The sequence below is a fragment of the Pseudophryne corroboree genome, chromosome 8 (genome assembly GCF_028390025.1).
Source record: "Pseudophryne corroboree isolate aPseCor3 chromosome 8, aPseCor3.hap2, whole genome shotgun sequence".
NCBI lineage: Eukaryota > Metazoa > Chordata > Amphibia > Anura > Myobatrachidae > Pseudophryne > Pseudophryne corroboree.
Window position 1 is genome coordinate 69,632,946 of NC_086451.1, and position 19,562 is coordinate 69,652,507.

At 48.5% G+C, this 19,562-nt stretch overlaps 1 protein-coding gene across 1 annotated transcript in view; it reads right to left on the bottom strand.

The window, feature by feature from the left end:
* Positions 1-19,562, bottom strand: part of ABCD1 (ATP binding cassette subfamily D member 1) — a 138,860-nt gene that overhangs the window by 15,184 nt on the left and 104,114 nt on the right. The window contains exons 8-9 of the mRNA XM_063936599.1: positions 3,962-4,046; positions 3,209-3,334 (exon numbers count right to left, since the gene is read on the bottom strand). Of these exons, the coding sequence (XP_063792669.1) occupies positions 3,209-3,334; positions 3,962-4,046 (211 nt within the window). The remainder of the gene's footprint in view (positions 1-3,208; positions 3,335-3,961; positions 4,047-19,562) is intronic.

Consider the following 19,562-nt stretch of genomic DNA (forward strand, 5'->3'; position numbering starts at 1 on the left):
TAGGGCGGAACTCCGTACAAGAGCAGACTTCCTTCCGAAGGTGGTGTCGGGGTTTCATGTAAACCAGCCAATAGTGGTCCCATCTTTCCAGGGTCTCACAGATGAGGACGTGTCATTGGATGTTGTCCGAGCTTTACGGGTATACGTACAGGTTACGTCGAACTTCAGAAAGTCGGACCATTTGTTTCTTCTTTATGATGGGCCAAAGAAGGGTTGGCCGGCCTCTAAGCAGACCTTGTCCAGATGGATTAGACTTGCCATTCGGCAGGCTTATATTTCCTGTGGCAAACAGGTTCCGGTTCAGACGGGTGCTCATACTACCCGATCAATGGGTGCCTCGTGGGCGGCTGCCAGAGGTGCTTCCACTACTCAACTTTGCAGAGCGGCGACGTGGTCTTCAGCCCACACGTTCGCAAGATTTTACAAGTTTGATACTTTTGCGTCCGGAGAATCTAAGTTCGGACGTTTAGTTTTGCAGGCCACCGACAGCACTCCCTCCCTCGGGGAAAACTTTGGGACGTCCCCTACTGTATAGGACTCCAGTGTCCCCTAGTGGATGAAAGAGAAAAGAGGATTTTGGTACTTACCGATAAATCCATTTCTCTGAATCCTCTAGGGGACACTGGACGCCCGCCTCGGTGCAGTCAACCTGCTGTGTTCCAAGTTCTTGTTTTAATCAGTTCGTGCAAACAGCGTTAGTTATTCGGTTAAGAGTTCTTGGCCGCTGTTTGATATGTTGTACGGTTCGGTTCCTCGCCATGGGCTATAGTGTCATGTCCTATTCTCTCAGTCACAATTTTCAAACTGAGGGAGGAGGGATGTGAAGGGGGAGGAGCCGGCTGTGCAGACAATGCTAATTTAAGATTGTGCCACACCTCCGGTTCAAGGCTTCACACCCCTACTGTATAGGACTCCAGTGTCCCCTAGAGGATTCAGAGAAATGGATTTATCGGTAAGTACCAAAATCCTCTTATTTCTGGTGGGGATGAGGCACAACCTTTTATTAGTAGTGCTGGGTATGGCTGTCATTGCACTTCCACTCCGTGATACTAAGCTGTGATGCTGCAGCATTAGATGCGATTGTTGTCATCAGGGAAGGCGAAGTGTGGCATAATGTTCGCCGGATGTAAACGCTATGTTAGTCCTGTGTTTCAGTAAGACAGACTAACTTTGCAACAATACAGGGGCGATTCCCACTACTTCATCTTGGAAGGGTTCATTCACCAAGAATGAATGGGAAAATCTTCTCCTTTGCACACAAGGAAAACACTGTAATGTAGCATTTCGTATGCAGACACAGCCACAGTTGCACACAGAATATAAGCATGCCACATATCATTTAATCAGCAGAGACTGCTTGTGCGTCTTATTCACATAGAGATGCAAATAAGACACATTTTTGGGAAATAATGCACAAAAAGACACCCTATGTTAGTAAAGACACCCACAACAAGGCGCAACTAGAGGGGCTGTTTAACGTGACTGCAGCAATGATGAAGGAGGACACATCTGTAAGTACCATGAGGTGAATCTCTATAGAGGACGGACCAGACCATGCACCTAGACTTTGTACAAGGTCAGGCTGCAGTTGTCTTTCAAACACATTTTCCTTTAGTCATGGGTAAAAATTATTTGGGAAGCCAGTAAAACATTAATTAGTCCTCGCAGTTACATAATGTAAGGGCTCCTGCAGCCTATTGCATTAGGGTGGCCAATCCTGGGATCGGCGGGAACCCGGGATTTAGGCCTAAAATTGTCTGGGATTCAATCCCAGGATTGTAGCTTCCAATCCGGGGGATTTCGGGATCAGAAACCCCCCCTGTTTTATCAATGCCAGGCAGCAATAAGCATCCTCATGAGGCTCAGACGATGCCCAGCTCCAACCTCCTGGCTCCCCCTTCCCCCGGCTGTGCGTACTGCACAGTGCGATGTGAAGTCAGAGGTCATGCTTCGCAGTCTGACGCCAGCCATCCGCACTGCCAGGACAGCTCTTTGCCGCTCACCACCTGCAGCAAGTGAACCCGCCCGCTCTCCCAGATGATGGTGAGTAGTTCTGCGGGCTGGGAGCATCCGGGAAGGAAAAAAATGCCCGGGATTGGCCTCCCTACACCGCATGGAACCTTTTCCAGTGCAGCATAGCTGATAACGGAGGACAAGGGGGAGGTGGTTAGAAAGGGTAAAGAACATGGGAAAGACAGAGAAAGGGGGTAGAACATGGGGGAGACGAAGAAAAGGTGAAATAAACATGGGAGAGATGGGAGGAAAGGTGGAAGAACATCTGAGAGACAAGAGAAAAGGGGGAAGAACATGGAGGAGGTGGGAGAAGAGGGGGAAAAAACATGGGGGAGACAGGAGGGAAAAACATGTCAGAAACAGGATGAAAGAAGAAAAAGAAGATGGAGTAGACAGGAGGAAAGGGGGTCAAAACACACATACACAGGGGAGGCAGGAGGTACAGGGGGAGAGAGCAGGGGAAGATAACCTATGCAAAATCTAGCGACCTGGTGAATGGTTAAAAAGACTAGTATCTCATCATATCCATAAGTATATGAATCCCAAGGGTCATTCCAATTACCCGCAAAGGTGGTGAGTTGCCATTGTAGCGGCATGTGAACACCGGGAATGGCACCACAATTTGCTATCTTCGGGGCCGATCTCACCCCAAAACCCTTACGTGGCAGCGGACACAAATCCACAAGTCTGTTTTTACTCTAAGTGCAGCATTTGCGGGTAATTGGACTAAGCCCAAAATGTGTATTTGATTACTAACAGTGTGTACATGAACGATAGCAACAGCTGTCAATAAAGAGTACACCACAACACACTGATTACACAAGTGCTTATGGAACTCCTAACGGACACTGTCAACCGACGTATATTATAACAATAATAATATGCGCAGTTAGATGGGGGTCTCTGATACCTGTAATGGTCCCGCCCTACACTAAGCTCTATACTCAACTCCCTCCAGCCATATGCAGACCAATGGTTGTTGCTACCCCTCCCATTCACATATATATGGGGGAGGGGCATTGATGACCTGAACAATACATATCAGAGCGTAATGACAACATTACAGTCTTTGGGGACATTGGCACATACCCGGTATGCACGAACTTGACTTTATTTTGACTGACTGAACTACCCCTGTAGATTATTAGCTTGCAGCTACTGGGGTCACTGATTTATACAACAAGAAGATTCTTACCAAAGAGAGGGCCTGTGAGTGATGGACAGCAGAGCAATCCCAGCATCCTTTGCAGCTTGGAAGATCTTGCCCTCCACGTCAATGCTTACAGCACTTGTGCACTCATCCAGCAGGGCGTATTTTGGTCTGCAAAGATAACCAAATTGTGGTTGTTACAAGAGGGCATTGGCCTATCTGGAATCTCATCCCACCAACAGCTGACAGCAGAGTTGACCCCTCACAATAGGTCTTCAATTGTTGAATTGTTCTGCGAAAGTGCTGCAGGTTCCAGCAGTATAATGAAGTGCTTCTAAGGCAGCTGTATTTATAGACAATACTGAGCCATGTTGAAGCATACATCTAAATCTCAAGGCGATCATATGACTGAACAGAGGGGCAAACCCACATTCTCAAAATAGAGAGCGAGAGCACAACACTTATATACAAAAGGGACATTTCTGAATTTACAAATCCTATATAATAAAAGGCTAACGCTGCTCCTCACCTCTATGGGGGGAATTCAAGTGTCTTGCGTGGCAGCAGCCACTAGATGGCGCCCAATGAAGCAATTCAATTGTTGCTCCGTTCAGGCGTGCACAGCCGCCGGCGCTGACATTATTGTTATGTTGTTCCGTCATTTTGATGAGCTGCCAACTCGTGATGATAATATTTCTTAAATAGTCCTAATAATTATTTCTACTGATAGGAGGGTGGAGCGTTAGACCGTGTAGGTCGTTGGCCATATTTTGGGTTTTCTTTTTCTTGAATACTAACTTGTGATAAAACATGCGAGCCATTCCTACGCGCTGCTTCTCGCCACCAGAGAGAACGTCTTTCCAGTCACTCACAGAGTCCCAGCCTGAAAAGAAACAGTAGACCATCAGAACAGAGCTCAGCAACACACGTCACATGAAGTATCATTAAAAGGGATTTTCCACCTTCAGGGGATATCAAGGCCTGGCTTGTTCATATCTTCTTGCAACTTGAATTAAACACTTGGGCCTCGTTCAGACCTCACACAAGAAATATGTAGTTGTGTGTATTTGTTAAGACGGGTGTAGTAGGGTATGCCGGCGGCCAGGCTCACGGCGACCTGCATACCGGCGTTTGGCATACCGACAGCTGGGCGAGTGCAAATGAGCTCCTTGAGGGCTCGCTACGCGCGCCACGCTATCTATTCTCCCTCCAGGGGGCTCGTGGACCCCCAAGAGGAAGAAAAAGTGTCGGTATGCCAGGTGTCGGGATTCCGGAGCCAGTATACTGTGCGCCGGGATCCCGACAGCCGGCAAACTGAAGACCACCCGTTAAGACAAGTGTCCAGTGATGAAAGAGCATTTGTGCCAGCCTTATATCAGGTGTTTAAGTGCATATACCTACACCCCACAATAGGTCAGAGAATTGGCTTGCCGATATTAGAAGTAAATGCAAAAGTGGCATTACCCTATTTATACACAATATAATATAATGACGTGTCATATACACAAGATAGACTATTGTCTTACAATGCATTTTGAAATGTAATTCTAAATACAAAACTATGGAAATGAAGCAATGCAAGCAGACAGCCACAATTTGATGCTTAATAGGTGCAAAACAATACTGTAACGTTCTAGTAGCTGGTCCAATATACAAATCAGCCAATCAGAAGAAGCTATACAGTCATCATCGCTGCACAAGCCCACCAGTCGAGAAAAGGCCAGAAAAGAGATGCAAGTGACCACTCCGGGAGCAGGGCATTTGTAAACTCACGTCATATTGGCCCTGCCCTCTACCTATGGACCCACAATTCCCAGTATTATTCTCCCCATCCTGCAAACTTCACTAGGAAGAAAGTGTGATGTGGGAGATCCACCCACTCTCACGGGTGTCTGGGGGACTACCAGCACATTTATGAGTCCCCCAGACCTTCCTGGAGAGTAAGTCCTAAAAGCTGCATCGGAAGATGCATCCACGTATATCTCGAAATTACGTGAACACATCCTACTGAACTCTGCATACATCTTCTCCATATCTCCGGGTGGAGTGGGAAACAATACAGCGTAACAAAAATAAAACCAAAAAAATCCAAATTGGGAGAGATCAGAGGCCATCATCACTTGTAATGGAACTTACAACTAGCCCATGCTAAATGCATCTGAAAATGGCGTGCACTGTGCATACACAGTACTCTGAACTGGTCCAACCTCTGACTACAAGACCGTGACACGCCATTTGAGGTTTCTTTTGCGCTCCAACATCCACTCAGTCATCAGAGGATAAAGATTTAGGGGTCTATGCACTGAGGGGGTATCCAATTACCAACGGTCATTTACCGCATTGCCGGGAGCAATCCAATTAGCACTGATAAGCCAGGGCTGGTGAAACAAAATCCCAGAAAACAGACCCTTTTTCGTCCGAAAATGGGTCTGTTTCTAGCGAAAACACACGGTTCAATGAACTGTTGTTTTTTACGAAAAAAAGGATTTTGTGTAAAACGCCTGTTTTTTGTACCCAATGTTTTTTTTTTTTTTTACCCCTGATTGGATACCGCCCATAAAGTGAAGAGAGATAGAGTACCCAGCCAATCAGCTCCTAACGGTCGTCTGTGTTTGAAAAATGATGGTACTTTATCCCTCTCCACTTTATGGATGGTATCCAATTAGGGGTGAAAAAACATTGGGCTTAGTACATAGACCCCTTAGTTGCTTATGACTCGGAATTGCTTATTGCTTCTCCAAGATGCCTATGTCGGCTGTGGAACATATGCAGTGTGGTAAAATTGTGGGATGTGAACGCATCCGGACTTGCGTGCGATAGAGAATCAGGCGTCCCAGGAGCCCTGAAGATGAATGGCACAGGCCCAGACCATACAAGAGTGCCAGGAACATGTGAAATCAGCAAGCAAAGCACTACTGTCAGAAAGCGAGGGGATTCAATAAAATCCATATTTAAAATGGAAAACCCTTTCAAGGCTATGAAAGAGCCAGAGGCTGAGAAGGTACATGGAAATGAGTCCCTTATAGAACAACAAAGTCTCAAGGCAAACTGGAATAATGACAGACTGCATGGGCTAAACAGACGGTATCGGTTGTTCCCGGTTAGATTAGAAAGGCTGAGGTCTAATCCCTTTATCTTGCTCATATGCTGCCAGTAGCCCCTCCAGTTCGCTGGCAGTGCAGTACTGTGCCTGATACAGCCGCTTTTATACCGCAGTGACAACAAAACATCAGGCCCATCATTTCTGGTGAGCTGAGAGCAGTAGTAGTACTATGGGGGGGGGGGGGGGGTATTCAATTACTGCAGCTTTTTCGACCAATCGAAAAGAACGGCACTTTCCCCCATTTTTAGGTCAAATTCACATTCGACCTAGTCATTGCCCGTGCCGTTTATTCGACTGGTCGAAAAATCCAGCATGTGCGAAAAACCATGCGTTCTGTCAAATTTGCGGGCGTTTTCGCCCATGCCGATTCAACGAAAAAGAAAAAAAAAAGGCCCACGTCGAATTAGTGCCAGTTTTTCGACTGTCGGAATACTCTGCACTAATTGAATATACCCCTTATGTTACTATATATATGTTAAGTGTAATTATTTTCTTACAATTTAATGTATTTACCAATGGCCCTCATTCCGAGTTGTTCGCTCGCAAGCTGCTATTAGCAGCATTGCACACGCTGAGCCGCCGCCTACTGGGAGTGAATCTTAGCTTAGCAAAATTGCGAACGAAAGATTAGCAGAATTGCGAATAGAAAATTCTTAGCAGTTTCTGAGTAGCTCGAGACTTACTCAGCCATTGCGATCAGTTCAGTCAGTTTCGTTCCTGGTTTGACGTCACAAACACACCCAGCGTTCGCCCAGACACTCCCCCGTTTCTTCAGACACTCCCGCGTTTTTCCCAGAAACGCCAGCGTTTTTTCGCACACGCCCAGAAAACGGCCAGTTTCTGCCCAGAAACACCCACTTCCTGTCAATCACACTCCGATCACCAGAACGAAGAAAAAACCTTGTAATGCCGTGAGTAAAATACCAAACTTCTTAGCAAATTTACTTGGCGCAGTCGCAGTGCGAACATTGCGCATGCGCAATTAGCGGAAAATCGCTGCGATGCGAAGAAAATTACAGAGCGAACAACTCGGAATGAGGGCCAATGTTTTAAATTATGTTTTAGTATAGTAAATTTGCTTAAACGGACATCTTTCATGATTGTTTATATAAGTGTACTATGACTTTTTATGGCTTTATAACCTCTTATGGACATATCCGATTAGGCGCGGGGTTTACAGAGCGGTGAAAAGCTCCGGGTGTCAGGCCTGGAGCTATTCAACTTTTTAGCATTTTCCCTGTGCAGAAAAATCTTTGGCACAGGTGCAGGAATCCAGGCGTTTCCACGCATGCTCAATCGCAAGGGCGCATTTTAAAACAGACTTTTCCTCACAGCTCCTGAGGTTGCACCCTCTGGTAATTAACGCTCAGGGTTTCAGCAGTTATCTGAATTGGTCAACACAGACAATTAGCTGCGATATACCCCTTAGGGGCAAATTTACTAAGATCCGTGTTTGATTTCTATTGCAACATGATGGAATTGTCCCATTTACAATAGACTCCGCTGTCAAATGGCTGTCTCAATGTGAAGAAACGCAATGATTATCAACAGAAAACTGAAAATCATTTCCTATTGTTCTCCTATTGGTAGAAACAAGCACAGAAAACCAATATAAAAATGCCCCAAACCGGACTGTCTGATACTCAGGGGATTCTGGTTGAGAGTGAAGTGGAATGCAAAGAGAATGCTGATTAATGGCGTTACCTTTACACCGGAATGGGACATATTTGGGTTTCCATCTAAATCTCAACGTGTCACTAAGGGTAGTAGGAAACTTTTTTATTGGCCTTGAGTTCCTTAGCCAAATAAAAACCTTCAGAACTGGGTACACCCAGGTCCTCCTGTATTTTCTTTATATAACAGTAACTTCATCATATCTTCAGGATGGACTGGGTGGAGACCATGGGGTAAATTTACTAAGGTGGGAGATTTTTAGAACTGGTGATGTTGCCCATAGCAACCAATCAGATTATATCTACTATCTGCTAGAAGCAGTTTGATAAATGGTAGGTAGAATCTGATTGGTTGCCATGGGCAACATCACCAGTTCTAAAAATCTCCCACCTTAGTAAATTTACCCCCATGTTTGAGAAAGAGAAACTAGTGTGCTCATTCTTTGACACTTGGGAGAGCTACACTGGAACCTTACCTCTCTCTATGCGGAGAAAGCTTCGTAATAGTTTACATCTGACCATCTGGTATGAGTTGAGAAGGTGACAGTGATCCCCCAATTACCTTATAGAGTAAATATTGCTATAAACTACCTATGATAAGTGCAATTAGTGTCACATATTAAGTTAACCAGTTCTTTGATTAATAAACATGTATTGTAAAAACCTTACTATACATTATAAGTTGTATAACTATAATAACTATAATGCTCTTCTTTATGTTATATGATTTCAATAGACAATCTACTGACAATATTATATACTTGATGTATAGCTTCTTTACCATTTGTTATGTCTTGCTTCAATAATAAGTTGGGGAAAAAAATGCCCTAAACCATTCAAACATGGGCACTGTTGTGGCTTCAGGTGGCAGGAGATAGCACGAGCGGGCAGTTGGTAGTTTTTGGTAGTTTTTGTAGGAGTTTTTCATTTTTTCTGATTGGTGAGTTTTGAAGAAAGTTGTCTCGTCTATTTATCTGTTGTTTAATGTTTGCTTAAAGTTTGTCAATTTGTTTGGTCTATTTTTTATTTTCGTCTTGTTACTACAAGTTGAGTATCCCATATCCAAAATGCTTGGGACCAGAAGTATATTGGCTATCGGATTTTTCCCTAGTTTGCAATAATTGCATTCCATAATGAGATATCATGGCGATGGGAAGTATAAGCACAGAATGCGTTTATGTGTCATACAGGCTTGCCTACCCTCCCGCATTCAGCGGGAGGCTCCCGATATATCAATGAGCCTCCCGCTGCCCCGCACACATTGCCAGCCCTCCCGGTTTTTACGAGCTCCTACTTGAAAATCCGCAATGCAGGGTGGGCTGCAAGGGAAAGGTCATGGCCGGCCACCGCGGGTTTGTGGGTAGCGGTGCCCGTCTTGTGCAGTATGGAGCCGGGCAGTCTGAGCGGCAGGAGCAGTGTCGGAGAACTAATGAGAGCAGAGCAGCTTCCTGTGAAGCTCATACTGTAGCCTTGCAGCCAGGGCTCTGCATCACTGTGGCTGGCCCCGCCCATCACACTCACCCACTGCATGTAACAGGCCAGCTTTCCTCTTCCTGGTTCCTGCATGTGCCTGCCCTGACCTGCCTCCTCCCACCTCACTGTCCATGGGCCGGATCCCTGCTCTTCACAGGAGGCAGCAACAAAAGCCAGGTGGGTGCTGTCTGTACTGGGGGTTATATGGGGGAGGGGACTGTGTATTGTGTAGAGTTCTACTGGGTGTAATATGGGGGGTGGGGGGCTGTGTATTGTGTAGCGTTCTACTGGGTGTAATATGGGGGGGAGGGGGCTGTGTAAAATGTAGTGTAATGTGCTGCTGGGTGTAATATGGGGGGGGGCTGTGTATAGTGCTACTGGGTGTAATATGGGGGGGCTGTGTATAGTGCTACTGGGTGTAATATGGGGGGGGCTGTGTAAAATGTAGTGTAATGTGCTGCTGGGTGTAATATGGGGGGGAGGGGCTGTGTATAGTGCTACTGGGTGTAATATGGGGGGAGGGTGCTGTGTAAAATGTAGTGTAATGTGCTGCTGGGTGTAATATGGAGGGGTCTGTGTATAGTGCTACTGGGTGTAATATGGGGGGGCTGTGTATAGTGCTACTGGGTGTAATATGGGGGGGCTGTGTATAGTGCTACTGGGTGTAATATAGGGGGGGCTGTGTATAGTGCTACTGGGTGTAATATGGGGGGGGCTGTGTAAAATGTAGTGTAATGTGCTGCTGGGTGTAAGATGGGGGGGCTGTGTATAGTGCTACTGGGTGTAATATGGGGGGAGGGGGCTGTGTATAGTGCTACTGGGTGTAATATGGGGGGGGCTGTGTATAGTGCTACTGGGTGTAATATGGGGGGGGCTGTGTATAGTGCTACTGGGTGTAATATGGGGGGGGGGGGGCTGTGTAAAATGTAGTGTAATGTGCTGCTGGGTGTAAGATGGGGGGGGCTGTGTATAGTGCTACTGGGTGTAATATGGGGGGAGGGGGCTGTGTATAGTGCTACTGGGTGTAATATGGAGGGTGGGGGCTGTGTATTGTGTATAGTGCTACTGGGTGTAATATGTGGGGGAGGGGGCTGTGTAAAATGTAGTGTAATGTGCTACTGGGTGTAATATGGGGAGGGCTGTGTATAGTGCTACAGGGTGTAATATGTGGGGGAGGGGGCTGTGTAAAATGTAGTGTAATGTGCTGCTGGGTATAATATGGGGGGGGCTGTGTAAAATGTAGTGTAATGTGCTGCTGGGTGTAATATGGGGGGGCTGTGTATAGTGCTACTGGGTGTAATATGGGGGGAGGGGGCTGTGTAAAATGTAGTGTAATGTGCTGCTGGGTGTAATATGGGGGGAGGGGGCTGTGTATAGTGCTACTGGGTGTAATATGGGGGGAGGAGGCTGTGTAAAATGTAGTGTAATGTGCTGCTGGGTGTAATATGGGGGGGCTGTGTATAGTACTACTGGGTGTAATATGGGGGGGGGGGGGCTGTGTAAAATGTAGTGTAATGTGCTGCTGGGTGTAATATGGGGAGGGGGCTGTGTATAGTGCCACTGGGTGTAATATGGGGGGGAGGGGGCTGTGTAAAATGTAGTGTAATGTGCTGCTGGGTGTAAGATGGGGGGGCTGTGTATAGTGCTACTGGGTGTAATATTGGGGGGAGGGGGCTGTGTAAAATGTAGTGTAATGTGCTGCTGGGTGTAATATGGGGGGGCTGTGTATAGTGCTACTGGGTGTAATATGGTGGGAGGGGGCTGTGTAAAATGTAGTGTAATGTGCTGCTGGGTGTAATATGGGGGGGGGGCTGTGTATAGTGCTACTGGGTGTAATATGGGGGGGGAGGGGGCTGTGTAAAATTAGTGTAATGTGCTGCTGGGTGTAATATGGGGGGCTGTGTATAGTGCTACTGGGTGTAATATGGGGGGGCTGTGTATAGTGCTACTGGGTGTAATATGGGGGGGGAGGGGGCTGTGTAAAATGTAGTGTAATGTGCTGCTGGGTGTAATATTGGGGGGAGGGGGCTGTGTATAGTGCTACTGGGTGTAATATGGGTTGGAGGGGGCTGTGTAAAATGTAGTGTAATGTGCTGCTGGGTGTAATATGGGGAGGGGGCTGTGTATAGTGCTACTGGGTGTAATATGGGGGGAGGGGCTGTGTATAGAACTACTGGGTGTAATATGGGGGGGGGGGGGCTGTGTAAAATGTAGTGTAATGTGCTGCTGGGTGTAATATGGGGGGAAGGGGCTGTGTATAGTGCTACTGGGTGTAATATGGGGGGGAGGGGGCTGTGTAAAATGTAGTGTAATGTGCTGCTGGGTGTAATATGGGGGGGCTGTGTATAGTGCTACTGGGTGTAATATGGGGGGAGGGGGCTGTGTAAAATGTAGTGTAATGTGCTGCTGGGTGTAATATGGGGGGGGGGGCTGTGTATAGTACTACTGGGTGTAATATGGGGGGGCTGTGTAAAATGTAGTGTAATGTGCTGCTGGGTGTAATATGGGGGGCTGTGTATAGTGCTACTGGGTGTAATATGAGGGGGAGGCTGTGTATAGTGCTACTGGGTGTAATATGGGGGGGGGGGGGCTGTGTATAGTGCTACTGGGTGTAATATGGGGGGGAGGGGGCTGTGTAAAATGTAGTGTAATGTGCTGCTGGGTGTAATATGGGGGGGGGGCTGTGTATAGTGCTACTGGGTGTAATATGGGGGGGGCTGTGTATAGTGCTACTGGGTGTAATATGGGGGAAGGGGGCTGTGTAAAATGTAGTGTAATGTGCTGCTGGGTGTAATATTGGGGGGAGGGGGCTGTGTATAGTGCTACTGGGTGTAATATGGGGGGGGGAGGGGGCTGTGTAAAATGTAGTGTAATGTGCTGCTGGGTGTAATATGGGGGGGCTGTGTATAGTGCTACTGGGTGTAATATGGGGGGGAGGGGGCTGTGTAAAATGTAGTGTAATGTGCTGCTGGGTGTAATATGGGGAGGGGGCTGTGTATAGTGCTACTGGGTGTAATATGGGGGGAGGGGGCTGTGTATAGAACTACTGGGTGTAATATGGGGGGGGGGGCTGTGTAAAATGTAGTGTAATGTGCTGCTGGGTGTAATATGGGGGGGAGGGGCTGTGTATAGTACTACTGGGTGTAATATGGGGGGGCGGGGGCTGTGTAAAATGTAGTGTAATGTGCTGCTGGGTGTAATAATAAGAATTTACTCACCGGTAATTCTATTTCTCGTAGTCCGTAGTGGATGCTGGGAACTCCGTAAGGACCATGGGGAATAGACGGGCTCCGCAGGAGACTGGGCACTCTAAGAAAGAATTAGGACTACTGGTGTGCACTGGCTCCTCCCTCTATGCCCCTCCTCCAGACCTCAGTTAGGGAAACTGTGCCCGGAAGAGCTGACACTACAAGGAAAGGATTTGGAATCCAGGGTAAGACTCATACCAGCCACACCAATCACACCGTACAACTCGTGATAACTATACCCAGTTAACAGTATGAATAACAACTGAGCCTCACTGAACAGATGGCTCAGAACAATAACCCTTTAGTTAGGCAATAACTATATACAAGTATTGCAGACAATCCGCACTTGGGACGGGCGCCCAGCATCCACTACGGACTACGAGAAATAGAATTACCGGTGAGTAAATTCTTATTTTCTCTGACGTCCTAGTGGATGCTGGGAACTCCGTAAGGACCATGGGGATTATACCAAAGCTCCCAAACGGGCGGGAGAGTGCGGATAACTCTGCAGCACCGAATGAGCAAACTCAAGGTCCTCCTCAGCCAGGGCATCAAACTTGTAGAATTTTGCAAACGTGTTTGATCCCGACCAGGTAGCCCCTCGGCAAAGTTGTAAAGCCGAGACCCCTCGGGCAGCCGCCCAAGAAGAGCCCACCTTCCTCGTGGAATGGGCCTTCACAGATTTAGGATGCGGCAGTCCAGCCGCAGAATGTGCAAGTTGAATCGTGGAGCAGATCCAGCGAGCAATAGTCTGCTTAGAAGCAGGAGCACCCAGCTTGTTGGGTGCATGCAGGATAAACAGCGAGTCAGTCTTTCTGACTCTAGCCGTCCTGGAAACATAGATTTTCAGGGCCCGGACTACATCCAGCAACTTGGAGGCCTCCAAGTCCCCAGTAGCCGCAGGCACCACAATAGGTTGGTTCAAATGAAACGCTGATACCAGCTTAGGGAGGAATTGGGGACGCGTCCTCAATTCTGCTCTGTCCATATGGAAGATCAGATACGGGCTTTTACAGGACAAAGCCGCCAATTCTGACACCCGCCTAGCCGAAGCCAAGGCCAAAAGCATGACCACTTTCCACGTGAGATATTTTAATTCCACGGTCTGAAGTGGCTCAAACCAATGTGATTTTAGGAAATCCAACACAACGTTGAGATTCCAAGGTGCCACCGGGGGCACAAAAGGGGGCTGAATGTGCAGCACTTCCTTAACAAACGTCTGAACTTCAGGCAGTGAAGCCAGTTCTTTTTGAAAGAAAATAGACAGGGCCGAAATCTGGACTTTAATGGAACCCAATTTTAGGCCCATAGTCACTCCTGACTGTAGGAAGTGCAGAAAACGACCCAGCTGAAATTCTTCTGTGGGGGCCTTCATAGCCTCCCACCAAGCAACATATTTTCGCCATATGCGGTGATAATGCTTTGCTGTCACATCTTTCCTAGCTTTTATCAGCGTAGGAATGACTTCAACCGGAATGCCCTTTTCCATCAGGATCCGGCGTTCAACCGCCATGCCGTCAAATGCAGCCGCAATAAGTCTTGGAACAGACAGGGCCCCTGCTGTAGCAGGTCCTGTCTGAGAGGCAGAGGCCAAGGGTCCTCTGAGATCATTTCTTGCAGTTTCGGGTACCAAGTCCGTCTTGGCCAATCCGGAACGAAGAGTTTAGTTCTTACTCCTCTCTTTCTTATTATCCTCAGCACCTTTGGTATGAGAGGAAGAGGAGGGAACACATAAACCGACTGGTACACCCACGGTGTCACTAGAGCGTCCACAGCTATCGCCTGAGGGTCCCTTGACCTGGCGCAATATCTTTTTAGCTTTTTGTTTAGGCGGGACGCCATCATGTCCACCTGTGGCCTTTTCCAACGGTTTACAATCAGTTGGAAGACTTCTGGATGAAGTCCCCACTCTCCCGGGTGGAGGTCGTGCCTGCTGAGGAAGTCTGCTTCCCAGTTGTCCACTCCCGGAATAAACACTGCTGACAGTGCTATCACGTGATTTTCCGCCCATCGGAGAATCCTTGTGGCTTCTGCCATCGCCATCCTGCTTCTTGTGCCGCCCTGTCGGTTTACATGGGCGACCGCCGTGATGTTGTCTGACTGAATCAGCACCGGCTGGTTTTGAAGCAGGGGTCTTGCCTGACTTAGGGCATTGTAAATGGCCCTCAGTTCCAGAATATTTATGTGTAGGGAAGTCTCCTGACTTGACCATAGTCCTTGGAAGTTTCTTCCCTGTGTGACTGCCCCCCAGCCTCGAAGGCTGGCATCCGTGGTCACCAGGACCCAGTCCTGTATGCCGAATCTGCGGCCCTTTTGAAGATGAGCACTTTGCAGCCACCACAGCAGAGACACCCTGGCCCTCGGGGACAGGGTGATCAGCCGATGCATCCGAAGATGCGATCCGGACCACTTGTCTAACAGATCCCACTGAAAGATCCTTGCATGGAATCTGCCGAATGGAATTGCCTCGTAAGAAGCTACCATCTTTCCCAGGACTCGCGTGCAGTGATGCACCGACACCTGTTTTGGTTTCAGGAGGTCTCTGACCAGAGATGACAACTCCTTGGCCTTCTCCTCCGGGAGAAACACCTTCTTCTGTTCTGTGTCCAGAATCATACCCAGGAACAGCAGACGCGTCGTAGGAACCAGCTGCGACTTTGGAATATTCAGAATCCAGCCGTGCTGTTGTAGCACTTCCTGAGATAGTGCTACTCCGACCAACAACTGCTCCCTGGACCTCGCCTTTATAAGGAGATCGTCCAAGTATGGGATAATTATAACTCCCTTCTTTCGAAGGAGTATCATAATTTCGGCCATTACTTTGGTAAATACCCTCGGTGCCGTGGACAGACCAAACGGCAACGTCTGGAATTGGTAATGGCAGTCTTGTACCACAAAACGGAGGTACACCTGGTGAGGTGGGTAAATGGGGACATGCAGGTAAGCATCCTTGATGTCCAGTGATACCATGTAATCCCCTTCTTCCAGGCTTGCAATAACCGCCCTGAGCGATTCCATTTTGAACTTGAACCTCCTTATATAAGTGTTCAAGGATTTCAAATTTAGAATGGGTCTCACCGAACAGTCTGGTTTCGGTACCACAAACATTGTGGAATTGTAACCCCGTCCCTGTTGAAGGAGGGGAACTTTTATTATCACCTGCTGGAGGTACAGCTTGTGAATTGCCGCCAGCACTACCTCCCTGTCCGGGGGAGTGGCTGGCAAGGCTGATTTGAGGTAACGGCGAGGGGGAGACGTCTCGAATTCCAGCTTGTATCCCTGAGATACCACTTGTAGAACCCAGGGATCCACCTGTGAGCGAACCCACCGGTCGCTGAAGTTCCGGAGACGGGCCCCCACCGCACCTGGCTCCACCAGTGGAGCCCCAGCGTCATGCGGTGGATTTAGTGGAAGCAGGGGAGGATTTTTGTTCTTGGGAACTGGCTGTATGGTGCAGCTTTTTCCCTTTACCCCTGCCTCTGGGCAGAAAGGACGCGCCTCTAACCCGCTTGCCTTTCTGGGGCCGAAAGGACTGTACCTGATAATACGGTGCTTTCTTAGGCTGTGAGGGAACCTGAGGTAAAAATGTCGACTTCCCAGCTGTCGCTGTGGAAACGAGGTCCGAGAGACCATCCCCAAACAATTCCTCACCCTTGTAAGGCAAAACCTCCATGTGCCTTTTAGAATCCGCATCACCTGCCCACTGCCGAGTCCATAATACTCTCCTGGCAGAGATGGACATTGCATTTATTCTAGATGCCAGCCGGCAAATATCCCTCTGTGCATCTCTCATAGATAAGACTACGTCTTTAATATGCTCTATGGTTAGCAATATAGTGTCCCTGTCAAGGGAATCAATGTTACCAGACAGGGAATCAGACCACGCTGCTGCAGCACTGCACATCCATGCTGAAGCAATAGCAGGTCTCAGTATAGTACCTGAGTGTGTATATACAGACTTCAGGATAGCCTCCTGCTTTCTATCCGCAGGCTCCTTTAAGGCGGCCGTATCCTGAGACGGCAGTGCCACCTTTTTTGACAAGCGTGTGAGCGCTTTATCCACCCTCGGGGATGTCTCCCAGCGTAACCTGTCCTCTGGCGGGAAAGGGTACGCCATCAGTAACTTTTTAGAAATCACTAGTTTCTTATCGGGGGAAGCCCACGCTTCTTCACACACTTCATTCAACTCATCTGATGGGGGAAAAACCACTGGTTGCTTTTTCTCCCCAAACATAATACCCTTTTTAGTGGTACCTGGGTTAATGTCAGAAATGTGCAACACATTTTTTATTGCCGTAATCATGCAACGGATGCTCCTTGTGGATTGTATATATGTCTCATCCTCGTTGACACTGGAGTCAGACTCCGTATCGACATCTGTGTCTGCCATCTGAGGTAGCGGGCGTTTTTGAGCCCCTGATGGCCTTTGAGACGCCTGGGCAGGCACTGGCTGAGAAGCCGGCTGTCCCACGGCTGTTACGTCATCCAGCCTTTTATGTAAGGAGTTGACACTGTCGGTTAATACCTTCCACATATCCATCCACTCTGGTGTCGACCCCGCAGGGGGTGATATCACATTTATCGGCACCTGCTCCGCCTCCACATAAGCCTCCTCATCAAACATGTCGACACAGCCGTACCGACACACCGCACACACACAGGGAATGCTCTGACTGAGGACAGGACCCCACAAAGTCCTTTGGGGAGACAGAGAGAGAGTATGCCAGCACACACCACAGCGCTATATAAACAGGGATTTACACTACACAAAGTGATTTTCCCTATAGCAGCTATAATACACAGTTTTGCGCCTAAATTTAGTGCCCCCCCTCTCTTTTTTTTACCCTATTGAGCCTGGAAACTGCAGGGAAGAGCCTGGGGAGCATCCTTCCAGCGGAGCTGTGAAGAGAAAATGGCGCCAGTGTGCTGTGGGAGATAGCCCCGCCCTTTTTTCGGCGGGCTTCTCCCGCTCTTTATATTAATATTATGGCAGGGGATTTTTACACATATATAGTTTATTAGACTATATTATGTGTTTTTTGCCATTTTAAGGTAATCTAATTGCAGCCCAGGGCGCCCCCCCCCAGCGCCCTGCACCCATCAGTGACCGGAGTATGTGGTGTGCATGGGGAGCAATGGCGCACAGCTGCAGTGCTGTGCACTACCTTAATGAAGACCGGAGTCTTCAGACGCCGATTTCCAGGACGTTCTTCTTGCTTCTGGCTCTGCAAGGGGGACGGCGGCGCGGCTCCGGGACCGGACGACCGAGGCTGGGCCTGTGTTCGATCCCTCTGGAGCTAATGGTGTCCAGTAGCCTAGAAGCCCAAGCTAGCTGCAAGCAGGTAGGTTCGCTTCTCTCCCCTAAGTCCCTCGTAGCAGTGAGTCTGTTGCCAGCAGATCTTACTGAAAATAAAAAACCTAATAAATACTTTCTTTTCTAGGAGCTCAGGAGAGCCCCTAGTGTGCAACCAGCTCGAGCCGGGCACAGATTCTAACTGAGGTCTGGAGGAGGGGCATAGAGGGAGGAGCCAGTGCACACCAGTAGTCCTAATTCTTTCTTAGAGTGCCCAGTCTCCTGCGGACCCCGTCTATTCCCCATGGTCCTTACGGAGTTCCCAGCATCCACTAGGACGTCAGAGAAATGGGGGGGCTGTGTATAGTGCTACTGGGTGTAATGTGGGGGGGAGGGGGCTGTGTAAAATGTAGTGTAATGTGCTGCTGGGTGTAATATGGGGGGGCTGTGTATAGTGCTACTGGGTGTAATATGGGGGGGAGGGGGCTGTGTAAAATGTAGTGTAATGTGCTGCTGGGTGTAATATGGAGGGGGCTGTGTATAGTGCTACTGGGTGTAATATGGGGGGGAGGGGGCTGTGTAAAATGTAGTGTAATGTGCTGCTGGGTGTAATATGGGGGGGCTGTGTATAGTGCTACTGGGTGTAATATGGGGGGAGGGGGCTGTGTAAAATGTAGTGTAATGTGTTGCTGGGTGTAAGATGGAGGGGCTGTGTATAGCGTAGAGTGCTACTCAGACTTGCCTACCCTCCCGCATTCAGCGGGAGGCTCCCGGTTTTTACCTCAACCTCTCGCTGCCCCACAAATCTGCCCGGTTCTCCCGTTTTTTAAACTATTTTATTGAGACTATGCGGACTGCGCATGCGCCAGATGGGAAGTATCGTGGGCCGGGCCTGGATATTGCTTTATTGCTGGCCACCGTGGGGTTATCGTGCGCAGCTGGCAGGGAGGCTGTGTGCGCGGCAGCAGCAGAAGAGTCCCCAGCAGTGAAGGCAGCGGAGACTCCATCAGTGGCGGCTGCAGAGACCTCATCACCAGTGGCGGCAGCAGCACAGAATGTAATCCAAAAATGCCAGCCTGCGTCTTGGATGGGGTCCATGTGGCCGGGGTGGGGAGAGCAGGACAGGGCTGAAGAAAATTAACAAAGTGGGTGCTGAGTGATGGGTGCTGAGTGATTACATGTTATTGCTGCCCAAGCTGACTGTCACTCATCCTAGGGGGAGCGCTGACAGTATTATAGGAACAGGGACAGTGTTACAGGGATAGTGTCAGCATTATAGTATAGGGTCAGCCTTACAGGGTCAGAGTTATAGGGAGTGGGTCAGAGTTACAGGGGGAGGGTCAGTGTTATAGTACAGGGTCAGCGTTATAAGTATAGGGTCAGCGTTATAGGAACTGGGTCAGAGTTACAGGGGGACGGTAGGTGTTATAGTATAGGGTCAGTGTTACAGAGATAGGGTCAGCGTTATAGGGCCAGAGTCAGCGTTATAGGGTCAGAGTTATAGGGGGAGGGTCAGTGTTACAGGGATAGGGTCAGCGTTATAGGGCCAGAGTCAGCGTTATAGGGTCAGAGTTATAGGGGGAGGGTCAGTGTTACAGGGGGAGGGTCA